This window comes from Salvelinus fontinalis, chromosome 23, assembly GCF_029448725.1.
Source record: "Salvelinus fontinalis isolate EN_2023a chromosome 23, ASM2944872v1, whole genome shotgun sequence".
NCBI classification, from domain to species: Eukaryota; Metazoa; Chordata; class Actinopteri; order Salmoniformes; family Salmonidae; genus Salvelinus; species Salvelinus fontinalis.
The window spans coordinates 2,999,982-3,015,502 of NC_074687.1; the positions used below are offsets into that span (position 1 = coordinate 2,999,982).

General features: G+C 45.0%; 1 protein-coding gene across 14 annotated transcripts in view; it reads left to right on the top strand.

The window, feature by feature from the left end:
* pou2f1b (POU class 2 homeobox 1b) overlaps positions 1-15,521 on the top strand; it is a 37,902-nt gene that overhangs the window by 4,906 nt on the left and 17,475 nt on the right. For 11 of the 14 annotated variants that reach the window (XM_055877584.1, XM_055877596.1, XM_055877586.1 and 8 more), the window contains exon 2: positions 13,376-13,447. In XM_055877584.1, the coding sequence (XP_055733559.1) occupies positions 13,376-13,447 (72 nt within the window). Of the gene's footprint in view, positions 1-10,397; positions 12,812-13,375; positions 13,448-15,521 lie in introns of those variants that run through there. The other 3 variants (XM_055877589.1, XM_055877590.1, XM_055877587.1) reach the window with 3 other exon arrangements.

The following is a 15,521-nucleotide window of genomic DNA, read 5'->3' on the forward strand; positions in this document are numbered from 1 at the left end:
TCAAAGCCATACCAACCATAACCACTTTTAAAAAATCATGTCAAAAGCTGGCTGATGGAGCCTTTTTTGAATGTATCGCTGTAATGTGTCTGTATCTATGTAGGGAAAGGGGGATACCTAGTCAGTTGTATAACTGAATGCATTCAATTGAAATGTGTCTTCCATATTTAACCCAACCCCTCTGAATCAGAGAGGTGCGGGGGCTGGCATAATATACATCCACAGCACCCGGGGAACAGTGGGTTAACTGCCTTGCCCAGAGCCCGGGGAACAGTGGGTTAACTGCCTTGCTCAGGGCCCGGGGAACAGTGGGTTAACTGCCTTGCTCAGGGCCCGGGGAGCAGTGGGTTAACTGCCTTGCTCAGGGCCGGGGAACAGTGCGTTAACTGCCTTGCTCAGGGGAAGAACAACAGATTTTTACCTTGTCAGCTCGGGGATTCAATCCAGCAACCTTTCGGTTACTGGCCCAACGCTCTAACCACTAGGCTACTAGGTATCTCTGTTATTGTAAATGTATTTATGTAAAAAATAGGGACCACAATGGAATTAAGTCCCCACCTTATTATGCTATCCCGGTCACTTAAAAAATCTTTGTACTGTGTATATATACAGTACCAGTCAAAAGTTTGGACACACCGACTCATTCCAGGGTTTTTCTTTATTTTCACTATTTCTTATATTGTAGAATAATAGTGAAGACATCAAAACTATGAAATAACACATATGGAATCATATAACCCAAAAAGTATTAAACAAATCAAAATAATTGTATATTTGAGATTTTTCAAAGTAGCCACCCTTTGCCTTCATGACAGCTTTGCACACTCTTGGCACTCTCTCAACCAGCTTCATGAGGTCTTCACCTGGAATGCATTTCAATGAACAGGTGTGCCTTGTTAAAAGTTAATTTGTGGAATTTCTTTCCTTCTTAATGTGTTTTAGCCAATCAGTTGTGTTGTGACAAGGTAGGGCTGGTAAATGGTAAAGGACCAAGTCCATATTATGGCAAGAACGGCTCACATAAGCAAAGGGAAACGACAGTCCATCATTACTTTAAGACATGAAGGTCAGTCAATCCGGATCATTTCAAGAACTTTGAAAGTTTCTTTAAGTGCAGTCACAAAAACCATCAAGCGCTATGATGAAACTGGCTTTCATGAGGACCGCCACAGGAATAGAAGACCCAGAGTTACCTCTGATAGAGAGGATAAGTTCATTAGAGTTACCAGCCTCAGAAATTGCAGCCCATATAAATGCTTTACAGAGTTCAAGTAATTGAAAGGAGACTGCCTGAATCAGGCCTTCATGGTCAAACTGCTGCAAAGAAACCACTACTAAAGGACACCAATAAGAAGAAGACACTTGCTTTGGCCAAGAAACACGAGTAATGGACATTAGACTGGTGGAAATCTGTCCTTTGGTCTGATGAGTCCAAATTTGAGATTTATGGTTCCAACCGTCGTGTCTTGTGAGAAGCAGAGTAGAAGAACAGATGATCTCCGCATGTGTGGTTCCACCGTGAAGCATGGAGGTGTGATGGTTTGGGTGTGCTTTGCTGGTGACACTGTCAGTGACTTATTTAGAATTCAAGGCACACTTAACCAGCATGGCTACCACAGCATTCTGCAGCAATACGCCATCCCATGTGGTTTGCGCTTAGTGGGACTATCATTTGTTTTTCAACATGACAATGATCCAACACACTTCCAGGTTGCGTAAGGTCTGCGTGGAGGCCAGATGATCTGGCCTCCACAATCACCAGACCTCAACACAATTGAGATGGTTTGGGATGAGTTGGACCACAGAGTGAAGGAAAAGCAGCTGACAAGTGCTCAGCATATATGGGAACTCCTTCAAGACTGTTGGAAAAGCATTCCAGGTGAAACTGGTTGAGAGAATGCCAAGAGTGCGCAAAGCTGTCATCAAGGCAAAGGGTGGCTACTTTGAAGAATCTCAAATATAAAATATATTTTGATTTCTTTAACACTTTTTTTGGTTACTACATGATTCTGGGCGGCAGGTAGCCTAGTGGTAAGAGCGTTGGACTAGTAACCGAAAGGTTGCAAGATCAAGTCCCTGAGCTGACAAGGGAAGAATCTGTCATTCTGCCACTAAACAAGGCAGTTAACCCACTGTTCCTACGCCATCATTGAAAATAAGAATTTGTTCTAAACTGACTTGCCTAGTTAAATAAAGGTAAAAGAAAAAAAAGAAATTCCTTATGTGTTATTTCATAGTTTTGATGTTGTCACTATTATTCAACAATGTAGAAAATAGTACAAATAAAGAAAAACCCTTGAATGAGTAGGCGTGTCTGCACTTTTGACTGGTACTGTATGCATTTTTTTAAACTGACAAATAAAATCAATCACTGGGTAGGCTTACAAGGTAGGGAGGGATGTATTTTCTGTTTGTCGCGATTGACATACAGTAGTCTATTTATTGTGGTGTTGAAAATGCAAAGCATTATATTGTGTGCTTGAAGTTTGTTAAATTGGTTGTGTGGTGCGTTGGCGTAGAAACCTGTAAGTATATTTTATAAATATAACATCAAAATGTTGAAAATCAGATTTCCCCCTAGCTGATCATTGTATGCTGCCGACTCTGTTCGTAGTGTAGGCCTACCAAAACAAGTAGGTAGAGTAGGCTTGTCTGTGGTGATCGGCGAACCCTCAACCTTCTGGCTCATAGCCCTGCGTGGCATCGACTGTGTGGTGATCGGCGAACCCTCAACCTTCTGGCTCATAGCCCTGCGTGGCATCGACTGTGTGGTGATCGGCGAACCCTCAACCTTCTGGCTCATAGCCCTGCGTGGCATCGACTGTGTGGTGATCGGCGAACCCTCAACCTTCTGGCTCATAGCCCTGCGTGGCATCGACTGTGTGGTGATCGGCGAACCCTCAACCTTCTGGCTCATAGCCCTGCGTGGCATCGACTGTTAGGTGATCGGCGAACCCTCAACCTTCTGGCTCATAGCCCTGCGTGGCATCGATTGTGTGGTGATCGGCGAACCCTCAACCTTCTGGCTCATAGCCCTGCGTGGCATCGACTGTGTGGTGATCGGCGAACCCTCAACCTTCTGGCTCATAGCCCTGCGTGGCATCGACTGTGTGGTGATCGGCGAACCCTCAACCTTCTGGCTCATAGCCCTGCGTGGCATCGACTGTGTGGTGATCGGCGAACCCTCAACCTTCTGGCTCATAGCCCTGCGTGGCATCGACTGTGTGGTGATCGGCGAACCCTCAACCTTCTGGCTCATAGCCCTGCGTGGCATCGACTGTGTGGTGATCGGCGAACCCTCAACCTTCTGGCTCATAGCCCTGCGTGGCATCGACTGTGTGGTGATCGGCGAACCCTCAACCTTCTGGCTCATAGCCCTGCGTGGCATCGACTGTGTGGTGATCGGCGAACCCTCAACCTTCTGGCTCATAGCCCTGCGTGGCATCGACTGTGTGGTGATCGGCGAACCCTCAACCTTCTGGCTCATAGCCCTGCGTGGCATCGACTGTGTGGTGATCGGCGAACCCTCAACCTTCTGGCTCATAGCCCTGCGTGGCATCGACTGTGTGGTGATCGGCGAACCCTCAACCTTCTGGCTCATAGCCCTGCGTGGCATCGACTGTGTGGTGATCGGCGAACCCTCAACCTTCTGGCTCATAGCCCTGCGTGGCATCGACTGTGTGGTGATCGGCGAACCCTCAACCTTCTGGCTCATAGCCCTGCGTGGCATCGATTGTGTGGTGATCGGCGAACCCTCAACCTTCTGGCTCATAGCCCTGCGTGGCATCGACTGTGTGGTGATCGGCGAACCCTCAACCTTCTGGCTCATAGCCCTGCGTGGCATCGACTGTGTGGTGATCGGCGAACCCTCAACCTTCTGGCTCATAGCCCTGCGTGGCATCGACTGTGTGGTGATCGGCGAACCCTCAACCTTCTGGCTCATAGCCCTGCGTGGCATCGATTGTGTGACAAAAACATGCTGAAGGGGTGAAGACGATATCCACATTTATAAACACAGGGATGCTACAATAGTTATTTGTTGTCGTGAACATTATTTTGAGTTAATTCTATGAGGGGGAGGGTGTGCAATTATTTTACAGTGCAAAAGGGAGGTCATGAAAATGTTTTTTATGTTGGGGAGGGGGGTGCCTTTTTCCCCCCGAACAACTTTAATTGGACCAGTGCCCTCCCCCCAATAAATGTCTATATGTCCCTTATTTTCTTCCTTGGGAAGCATTATATGTCCTTTGTAAAAAAAAAAATAATAATTTTGTTCTAAAATACCCTAATTATGAACTAAGCTACTTTTTTTGGGGGGGGGGGGGGGATTTTCACATTCACCCTCCTTACTTTCTCCCAGTTTTACATCTCCACCACCCCCATTCCATCCCGAGAGTTCTGAACATGAATATTCATGAATGTAAACATAGTAATCGTGAATAATGCATTATGTTCAGTAATAGATGCAGGGCATCAGAAAGGTGTGCATGAAGTACATACAGACAAGCTATTCTAGAGTGGGAGTTAGAGAGGAGCATGTCATGTGCAGATAGAGATGTTCTGTAAATGACTCGAATCAGACAGATAGTAAAGGCCATTTCCATGTAAAAGGACACATGAGCACCAACATGTGAAGTTCATAGGTGCATATTCAATTGGGTGTCAAATGAAAGCTAAGAGTCTATATTTTGAGGAAATGAAGGCATATATACATTTTTCAACCATTTTCAATCCTAAAAATGAGGCATAAGTAAAGGCTTTGAATCTTGATTAACAGATGGAAAAGGGTCTTAGAAAACATCTACCTGAAAAAGTCTTGAACGGTATCAGAAATACATCCAAACATAATGATGTTGACGTTAAGACCCCTGCCAACTAATACTTATATTTTGTTTTGGAGAAATTGTTTACCTTCTGTAAGTTTAAGAAATATTGACTTGTGACTTGTAATTCCGTTACCAAAAACTCCCATATCTTAGAGTTATTTTCTAATTCCTCTCCATCATTAGGAGGTAGGATAATACAATTTCACAGAAGTAACAAGTAATGGTAATGGTAACAAGTAACGGTAATGGTAATGGTAATAGTAATGGTAATGGTAACAAGTAATGGTAACAAGTAATGGTAATAGTAATGGTAGACCTACCGACTAGTTATAGTGATTTTACTGATTCCAATTTTGTTTATGAATTATTAAGTGATTAAAACTCTGTTTTTCTAAAGGAATTACAAAAAAATCAAACAGAATTACTGCTACAGAATTGGCTACAATAGTCACAACAGTCACAATAGTTTCTGCCGGTAATAGTCATGCAAATAACTGCCGGTCTCAAGGTAATTGAGCGTTAATTAACATAAACACGTTTAGCATCTCCAGGCCTCCACGCATTATGCGCACCTTAGGAAACATCTACATTTTAAAAAGTCTAGTAAACACCACCACAATAAATTCAATTTATTTTAGTCAGGTCTAAACAGACATGATATGAAGAAAATTTATTTCACTTGAATAGAATGTGAGTTGGCCTACTGTATGTTTTCTGGCTATGCGTAATCGAATTCATTTAGCAGAAAATATATGCTTATAAGTGCAGTGCCATTATTTTATATAAAATATTTTTTTTAGTAAGAAGAATAAAATAGAAAGGATATTTTTCCTATTCCACAGTGAGTGTTATTACAAAGTTGCCATGTTGAACGTAAAAGGGATCATTTGAAACAGGTCCTATATGTTAGATTTAGAGTTATTTGGCTACTTTAGTTGTGAATGATACAAACCTTAGAATGATATGGGCGGCATGATGCGACTAAAGGATATTGATGACTTGAGAAAGTCACAAATAAAGCTGCCGCTCTGTCCCTTGCCTCAGGCTCCATACGCTGTTCTCTCATCAAGTGATCATATTTTCAATCATCAGACTATTCTCAATTTAATCTGGTCTTTACTAATGTGTAAAATTAGTTTAGATTTAGAATAGCCCATTATGAAATGGGCAGGGGGGAAAAGACATCCGTATGCACTCTAATAACGAATGGAGGCTGCTATCCCGCAGTTAGTTTTTCAATCATGCTGCGTAGGCTACTCAAGTTTTATAGCGGAGCATGTGCTTAATATGAACAGCTGAGAAATAAATATAGCAGCAGTTGGGATCCTCTTCTTTTTAGTGGCAACCATCAAACTCTGCTTTCACATTGCACATAGAAATGTCTGGGCTTATAGGAACACTTTTACTCCACGCATCAACCACTGTTTGAGGAGCATGCAGCCTCTTGCTGTATAACAGGTGATATTCTGCCCAAACTCTGTATGCCATGGGCTCTCCAACTCTGTTCCTGTAGCTACCCAGTGCTTCATTTGGGAAACCAAGTGAAATATCGTTTTAGAAATCGATAGTAACATGTTTTAACAACAAAACACATTTCATTAAACTGTTGACAGCCCCTCTGTGCGCTCAAGAAAGCAGAGAGAGGAGGTTCTGGAAACGCACGGTGGTCAGATATTCTGTAGCTACAGGTAACGTGTCAGCCTATTAATTATAACAAATATTTAAAAAATGCGCTATTTACTAGGCTATTCAAAATCAAATACAAGTTCACTATAATTGTAGACTAACTCCGTAAGCCGCCCTGCACAATCAATGAACCAACGTCATCACCTAGGCCTATACGTTCTCTCCCAGACTCATGGATAAAAATGGTTGGTTCTCATGGTTTTGTGCGAAGCATAAGATAAACAGTCCATTCAGTAAGCATAATACTGAGTTCACACTCAAAGGTGATTACTAGAATGTTTTTATGTTTTTTATCGTATTTTTTTTAACGTTTTTTCCCCCGTGTGCATAATATGCGGTAGGCTATGTATTGTATAACGGCACAGTCATTATTTGAATTCAGTTTTTTTCCCTCGGGCTTGGGCTCATATACATATGTATAAGCTCTTATATGCATATGGGTGTTTTGAATGAATCATCACCTTAGAAAACACTGTCCGTTTCATTGTTAGGCTTTGAAACAACATCCACAACGACCATCTTCTCCACTCAATTTCAGCCTGTTGTTCAACTTCTTTGTTCAACTTGATCGATCACAGTGTGGTGAGTTTTAAAAGCATGATACTGTTTTGATGATAAGTGTTTGATGTGATTTCTGATTGCATTTGATGTCCACTGGCATACTGTTATGTTCAGCTCATAACTGTTTTCTTTGTGTTTCTGTCATCTGGTGGTCAAACCAAGTGTTAAAACAATTTGTCTGCCCTCTCTCTCTCTCTCTTCTCTCTCTCTCTATTTATTTATTTCTCCCCCCAGTCTCTATTTCTTCCTTTCTCCCCCCAGTCTCTCTTTCTCTCTTTCTTTCTCCCCCCAGTTAATGTCACCTCTCCCAGCTGTTTCTAACACCTACCCATGAGACCCCTCTCTTTCCATTTACTGTAACCAGCATCCTCAGCCACTGAGCACCAACCGACTTGTACGTCCATGGACGTTGAAAAGTAGAAGACATTTGGTCAGTCCACCCTGGCCTTGATGTTATCGTCCACGACCGGACTGGACCAAATCTGAACCTATCATATCAAATCAAAATCTAATTTTATTGGTCACATACACATGGTTAGCAGATGTTATTACGAGTGTAGCGAAATGCTTATACTTATAGACTTGTGTTTCACAAGTTTGGATAGTACAGTGAGTAGAGTACAGTCCAATACAGTAGTACAGTAAAGTAGAGTATAGTACAGTAGAGTATATTGTACTGTACTGAACTATACTCTGCGTTACAGAATTCCACTGTACTCTACTTTGCTGTACTGCACTGTACTCTACTGTGCTCTGCTGTGAAACTTGTAAAACATGAGGAGAATAACATTCAAATCCAGAATTATGCATTTCTGTGTTGTACAAATTAGGGACCCATCATGTAATTCTGTTACCGTATTTCCGTTACCGTTTGTAAATCCACTTCATTTACTGTAGTTCAATGACCCAATTTTTTTTTTTCAAACTCAAGGTGCCATGTCATAGCTGACACCCCGTTCTTTCTGCAGACATCTTTGAATCTTAATTCAGAGCAAATATTTAACAACGTGGTCGTATTAAAACCTGAGGGGGATTTTACTGTAATTCTGTTATCAAAGTTGGCATCGGCACAGTTCTTCCACTAAATTCGTTTTTTGTACAAATAACAAATATATCATAGCCAGAGAAAATATATAGCGTAGTTCAGGTATCTTTTAGAATGTACTTTAATCAAGGTTGCCAGTAGCCTACTCAAAAGTGAGGACAGAAATACATGATAGATAGGATCAGACACATCCTTACTCAGGCCTCTGCTTTATCCACACATTCTATAGCTCCCCATTTCCTCTGTTTAATTTTTTTTGGGGGGGGTAACAACTCTCGTTACTTGTGAGTTACACCAGCCTACCAACAGCTAGCCTACCTGTGACAAATGGAGAAACATTTGGTCACCGTAGTTGTAGAACAGTGAAAGGCCTTAATGCAGACACTGTAACATGCTAAGTACTGTTCTAACAAAGTAGTTTAGGCCCATAGGCTCAACTCGAATATGATATTAATGGGAACTTAGCTTGTAGGGTTGCCGTGACTTCCATACCATGGGTGAAGTTAAATGTCAGTGGAATTTGAATAGATACTTATTATTCTGCGCTCGCTATGCCTCATGTCACGTTGAATGTCTCCGCTCACATGAACTGTTCCGTTATATTCACTCTCAATAAAACCGCGCTAATGAGTTACCTATTTAAAATTCTCTCTGCTAAAATATTTGCATAATGCATTGTTCACGCTCCACATTTGGGTTTTGCAAGACACTAGCAACTGCGTTTTAAATAGAGTGCCTTTCTCCTTACTGCTAATGTGTGTTTTGATATTTTCCTCTTTGTTTCTGAACCCTTCTGTTTTCTCTTTAAGAGAGGTAGAGTAGTGTACCTGTTTGGAAGGAGGAAGATGGGGCCTCTGTAGCTTGGTTATCTCTATGATATTTTTTTCCATCAACAAATGTAGGCCTACATGTTGTATTGATTGGTACTATTATATTCTGCAAGGCCCGTTTATTCAGGGACAAGCACCAATATTCCACCCTAATTGAACCAGTATTTTAATTGAACCAGTTTCTGAGAACCTATTCAGGACATTTTAGTCATTAGCAACAACGACCTGATATGGTCTTTTGGTTGAGAATAACATTGGAGAGTTGGTGGTTGAGACATACTTGCTGTGGCTTTGAGAAGAGGGTTTAAATGTTGTAACCTGGCCTGAATCGGCCTTCTGAAGAAAATGTTTAGTAATAAGATTCCTTGGCTGAAAAAGTTCTCAAATAAACTAGGCAAATGCCCCACTGACTGCTGTTTGGTTAGTCCTGGCCAGGCCCCAGCATGGCTGCTGTTTGGTTAGTCCTGGCCAGGCCCCAGCATGGCTGCTGTTTGGTTAGTCCTGGCCTGTCCCCAGCATGGCTACTGTTTGGTTAGTCCTGGCCAGGCCCCAGCATGGTTGCTGTTTGGTTAGTCCTGGCCAGTCCCCAGCATGGCTGCTGTTTGGTTAGTCCTTGCCTGTCCCCAGCATGGCTGCTGTTTGGTTAGTCCTGGCCAGGCCCCAGCATGGCTGCTGTTTGGTTAGTCCTGGCCAGGCCCCAGCATGGCTACTGTTTGGTTAGTCCTGGCCAGGCCCCAGCATGGCTGCTGTTTGGTTAGTCCTGGCCTGTCCCCAGCATGGCTGCTGTTTGGTTAGTCCTGGCCTGTCCCCAGCATGGCTGCTGTTTGGTTAGTCCTGGCCAGTCCCCAGCATGGCTACTGTTTGGTTAGTCCTGGCCTGTCCCCAGCATGGCTGCTGTTTGGTTAGTCCTGGCCAGTCCCCAGCATGGCTGCTGTTTGGTTAGTCCTGGCCAGGCCCCAGCATGGCTGCTGTTTGGTTAGTCCTGGCCAGGCCCCAGCATGGCTACTGTTTGGTTAGTCCTGGCCAGGCCCCAGCATGGCTACTGTTTGGTTAGTCCTGGCCAGTCCCCAGCATGGCTGCTGTTTGGTTAGTCCTGGCCAGGCCCCAGCATGGCTGCTGTTTGGTTAGTCCTGGCCTGTCCCCAGCATGGCCGCTGTTTGGTTAGTCCTGGCCAGGCCCCAGCATGGCTACTGTTTGGTTAGTCCTGGCCAGTCTCCAGCATGGCTACTGTTTGGTTAGTCCTGGCCAGGCCCCAGCATGGCTACTGTTTGGTTAGTCCTGGCCAGGCCCCAGCATGGCTACTGTTTGGTTAGTCCTGGCCTGTCCCCAGCATGGCTACTGTTTGGTTAGTCCTGGCCAGGCCCCAGCATGGCTACTGTTTGGTTAGTCCTGGCCAGGCCCCAGCATAGCTGCTGTTTGGTTAGTCCTGGCCAGTCCCCAGCATGGCTGCTGTTTGGTTAGTCCTGGCCAGGCCCCAGCATGGCTGCTGTTTGGTTAGTCCTGGCCAGGCCCCAGCATGGCTACTGTTTGGTTAGTCCTGGCCAGGCCCCAGCGTGGCCGCTGTTTGGTTAGTCCTGGCCGGTCCCCAGCATGGCTGCTGTTTGGTTAGTCTACTGTCCTCAGGTCTGCTTTGTCATGTCCTTTGTTCAGTCTCTGTTTGTCCTGGTCAATGGTGTGAAGTATTTTGTGAAGGAGTGGTTGGAATAGTTGTAGTTGGGGAGCTGAGAAAAGAGAAGAATGTTTAGTTTTCTGTTGAGGATTCTCTGAGCAAGGCAATGCCACACGTTCGCGCCCTCTTTTTCAGAGATCTATCCACCCAAACAGTAGGAGATTTGGTGGTGAGACATACTTGCTGTGGCTTTGAAAAAGAGGGTTTAAGTGTTGTAACCTGGCCTAAATCGGCCTTCTGAAGAAAATGTAGATTTAATTCTAACATTGCTTTGACACCCCACTCTGTCAGTTGGGCGCCTGCCTGCCCGCCACATTATGTTCCAAGGCATGTTCTTCTTCGCTGAATTAAAAAGAGAGAGGGAGGAAAAGCCAGCTGAACACGAAAAACGAATCTAATGGAATTTAAAGCTAATCTAAATATGCAAATCTTCACACGCTTCATAAACAGCCGATAGTACCCGTTGCCCCCCTTCTCTCTCTCTCTCTTTCTCTCAGTAGTTGTGCAGAGTGGAATGCCATAGCCACGAGGGGTCCGTCAGTAATGACAGACCCCTCATTAATAGCCCGGCCTGGTCTCTGTGTCTCCTGGGGGAGTTTGGGACCAGCAGTCCGAGACATTCTATTAGTTCTATTAGCGCCCTCCACCTGTCCATGCCAATGTTCCCAGACCACCGCCCGAAAATCCTCACACTGAATTCTGGGAAGTTGTTTCTCATCATTTTTTACCAGGCCCTCTTAGCTAATTAATCTGTTGCTTGCATTCTGCCGGTAATTGGGTTTGTTCTGTTCCCCTCCCCCTCCCGCCTACGCTGTATGCCTGTTCTGAGCCCATCTCTCTTTTTTTTCTTCTCCTATTCCCCTGTTTTTTTTATCATCCTCCAAAAGCCATCCAATTAATATGCTAATGAGATAATACATATTTATGGTGGTTTTAAATTATGCAGACAGCTTTCAGAGCCCGGTGTGAAACGAGTCACTCGCAGAACTTCAAAGCCTTGCATCGCTAACGAGGCAGGGCTTGATTTGCATACTGCTTTAATCAGCTGAATACTGATTATACTTCATTATAGAGTGGGGGGAGAGAGGAGAGGGGGAGAGAGCTGCCAGCTGCAATCGTTTATTTTTCCTTCCAGAGAGGGAGAGAGAGAGAACTTTTCCAGTAGTCGTGACAATCCTCGCGCGCACAGGAGACAGAGAGAGAGTCGGAGAAGAAGAGGGAGACCATTGGAAAGGAAAGAGAAAGGTAGAGAAAGAGAGAGGAAAAAGGTAGAGAAAAAGAGAGAAAAAGGTAGAGAAAGAGAGAGGAAAAGGTAGAGAAAGAGAGGAAAAAGGTAGAGAAAGAGAGGAAAAAGGTAGAGAAAGAGAGAGGAAAAGGTAGAGAAAGAGAGAGGAAAAGGTAGAGAAAGAGAGAGGAAAAGGTAGAGAAAGAGAGAGGAAAAGGTAGAGAAAGAGAGAGGAAAAGGTAGAGAAAGAGAGAGGAAAAGGTAGAGAAAGAGAGAGGAAAAGGTAGAGAAAGAGAGAGGAAAAGGTAGAGAAAGAGAGAGGAAAAGGTAGAGAGAGAGAGGAGAAAGGTAGAGAGAGAGAGAGGAGAAAGGTAGAGAGAGAGAGAGGAGAAAGGTAGAGAGAGAGAGAGGAGAAAGGTAGAGAGAGAGAGAGGAGAAAGGTAGAGAGAGAGAGGAGAAAGGTAGAGAGAGAGAGGAGAAAGGTAGAAAAAGAGAGGAAAAAGGCAGAGAGAGGAAAAAGGCAGAGAGAGGAAAAAGGTAGAGAAAGAGAGAGGAAAAAGGTAGAGAAAGAGAGAGGAAAAAGGTAGAGAAAGAGAGAGGAAAAAGGTAGAGAAAGAGAGAGGAAAAAGGTAGAGAAAGAGAGAGGAGAAAGGGCTGTTAGTCTAAACCCTGTTGGGTTTCGTGGAGCACTGAGGCTGTGTGTGTGTGTGTGTGTGTGTGTGTGTGTGTGTGTGTGTGTGTGTGTGTGTGTGTGTGTGTGTGTGTGTGTGTGTGTGTGTGTGTGTGTTGTGTGTGGCTGCAGTTGTACTGGACTCAGCTCGCTGACCAGTGGAAAGTAGAGAGGGAGGAGTGGGAGGGGCAGTGTGCCGACTGGACAGCCTGACGGAGGGTCTGTCCGGTGGAACCAAGCCTATCTGCTGCCTCTAGCTTATGCAACCATGCTGGAAAATAAAGGGGCACCAGAAGTGGGTGAGTCGTGGGGTCCGATGTAGTGTGTTTGTGTATGTGAGAGAGAGAGATCATCAAGGACCAAGTCAAAAGGGGGAAAAATGTACTCTTGCTGGGCTTTTATGGATGTAAACGCATGCTCCAGGGTCTCTGTTATTTGCCATTTGCTTGGTTGAGGATGTTGATTATCACTGTGTTTAATGAGGCTTTCTAATAAGTTAGAAAATGTAGGTGCCCACGAAGAAATTTAGGCGCACAATGGAAAATATTTGAGGTATTTTCAAGGCGCACTGGTGCTCCTACATTAAAATTCCAGGTCACGCAGCTAAATATTTAGGAGCATGTGCAAGTAAAGTGGCTGCATTGTAGAGCTCTATTACTGTGTGTGTGTGTTTATTAGAAAACATATTATCATGCTCTGTTGAAGGAGTGGGATGTGTCTACTGTCATTATAGTAGGGTAGAAGACATCCGATCTTTATAAGATGTGGGCTTTAGGGGCTGTTTTGGGATGGGATGGTGGGGGCGTCGCTTTTAAAGGGTCAATGACCGTCGAGTAAAATGCTCTCTTGTCTGTCTCTTCCAGATTCTAGAATGAGTAATGCGTCAGAAACGAGTAAATGTGGAATGGAGAGTCAGAGTGGGGACGGAAACACAGGTGAGTTACCTGTTGTGACCTGCTGCTTTGCTCTGCCTGTCTGTAACTCCTTCAACTGGTCACAAACGGATAATGAAAAGGACATTGGTTCATTATACTATAAGTTCAGTTAATGGTCTTCTGTTTGAAAACCTTTGGTCCTTTTTGTTGCCCTCTGAACACACGCCGGGGTCTGCACTCTGCACACAGCCATACCTGTCCCAGTGTGTGTGTGTGTGTGTGTGTGTGTGTGTGTGTGTGTGTGTGTGTGTGTGTGTGTGTGTGTGTGTGTGTGTGTGTGTGTGTGTGTGTGTGTGTGTGTGTGTGTGTGTGTGTGTGTGTGTGTGTGGAGCAACATAACGGCATGAGAGGTTCAGTGAGTTGTTGTTGTGCTGTAATTAGAGGCTACTTTTCATTTTTATTTCACCTTTATTTAACCAGGTAGGCCAGTTGAGAACAAGTTCTCATTTACAACTGCGACCTGGCCAAGATAAAGCAAAGCAGTGCGACACAAACAACAACACAGAGTTACACATGGAATAAACAAACATACAGTCAATAATACAGTAGAAAAATATATATACAGTGGGTGCAAATGAGGTAGGATAAGAGAGGTAAAGGCAATAAATAAGCCATAGTGGTGAAATAATTACGATATAGCAATTAAACACTGGAGTGATATATGTACAGAAGATGAGTGTGCAAGTAGAGATACTGGGGTGCAAAGGAGCAAAAATAAATAAATAACAGTATGGGGATGAGGTAGTTGGATGGGCTGTTTACAGATGGGCTATGTACAGGTGCAGTGATCTGTGAGCTGCTCTGACAGCAGGTGCTTATTAAAGTTAGTGAGGGAGATATGAGTCTCCAGCTTCAGTGATTTTTGTAGTTCGCTCCAGTCATTGGCAGCAGAGAACTGGAAGGAAAGGCGGTGCTTGTGTTACTTCAGTGCTTGTGTTATGTCAGTGTGTGCATTATTTTCACACATGTTGATTTGTGAGTGCTATGTGAAACTGGGGGGGTGAGAGATTGCTATGTGACACTGGGGGGGGGGGGGGGGGGTGAGAGAGTGCTATGTGACACTGGGGGGGTGAGAGATTGCTATGTGACACTGGGGGGGGGGGGGGGGTGAGAGAGTGCTATGTGACACTGGGGGGGTGAGAGAGTGCTATGTGAAACTGGGGGGTGAGAGAGTGCTATGTGAAACTGGGGGGTGAGAGAGTGATATGTGAAACTGGGGGGGGGGTGGGAGAGTGCTATGTGACACTGGGGGGGTGAGAGAGTGCTATGTGACACTGGGGGGGTGAGAGAGTGCTATGTGACACTGGGGGTCTGTGAGAGTGCTATGTGAAACTGGGGGGTGAGAGAGTGAAATGTGAAACTGGGGGGTGAGAGAGTGCTATGTGAAACTGGGGGGGGGGGGTGAGAGAGTGCTATGTGAAACTGGGGGGGTGTGAGAGTGCCAAGTGAAGGGGGGGTGTGAGAGTGCTATGTGAAACTGGGGGGTGAGAGAGTGCTATGTGAAACTGGGGGGTGAGAGAGTGCTATGTGAAACTGGGGGGTGAGAGAGTGCTATGTGAAACTGGGGGGGGGGTGTGAGAGTGCCAAGTGAAGGGGGGTGTGAGAGTGCTATGTGAAACTGGGGGGTGAGAGAGTGCCAAGTGAAGGGGGGGTGTGAGAGTGCTATGTGAAACTGGGGGGTGAGAGAGTGCCAAGTGAAACTGGGGGGTGAGAGAGTGCCAATGCGAAACTGGGGGGTGAGAGAGTGCTATGTGAAACTGGGAGTCTGTGAGAGTGCTATGTGAAACTGGGGGGTGAGAGAGTGCTATGTGAAACTGGGGGGTGAGAGAGTGCTATGTGAAACTGGGGGGTGAGAGAGTGCTATGTGAAACTGGGGGGTGAGAGAGTGCTATGTGAAACTGGGGGGTGAGAGAGTGCTATGTGAAACTGGGGGGTGAGAGTGCTATGTGAAACTGGGGGGGGGGGTGGGAGAGTGCTATGTGACACTGGGGGGGTGAGAGAGTGCTATGTGACACTGGGGGGGTGAGAGAGTGCTATGTGACACTGGGGGGGTGAGAGAGTGCTATGTGAAACT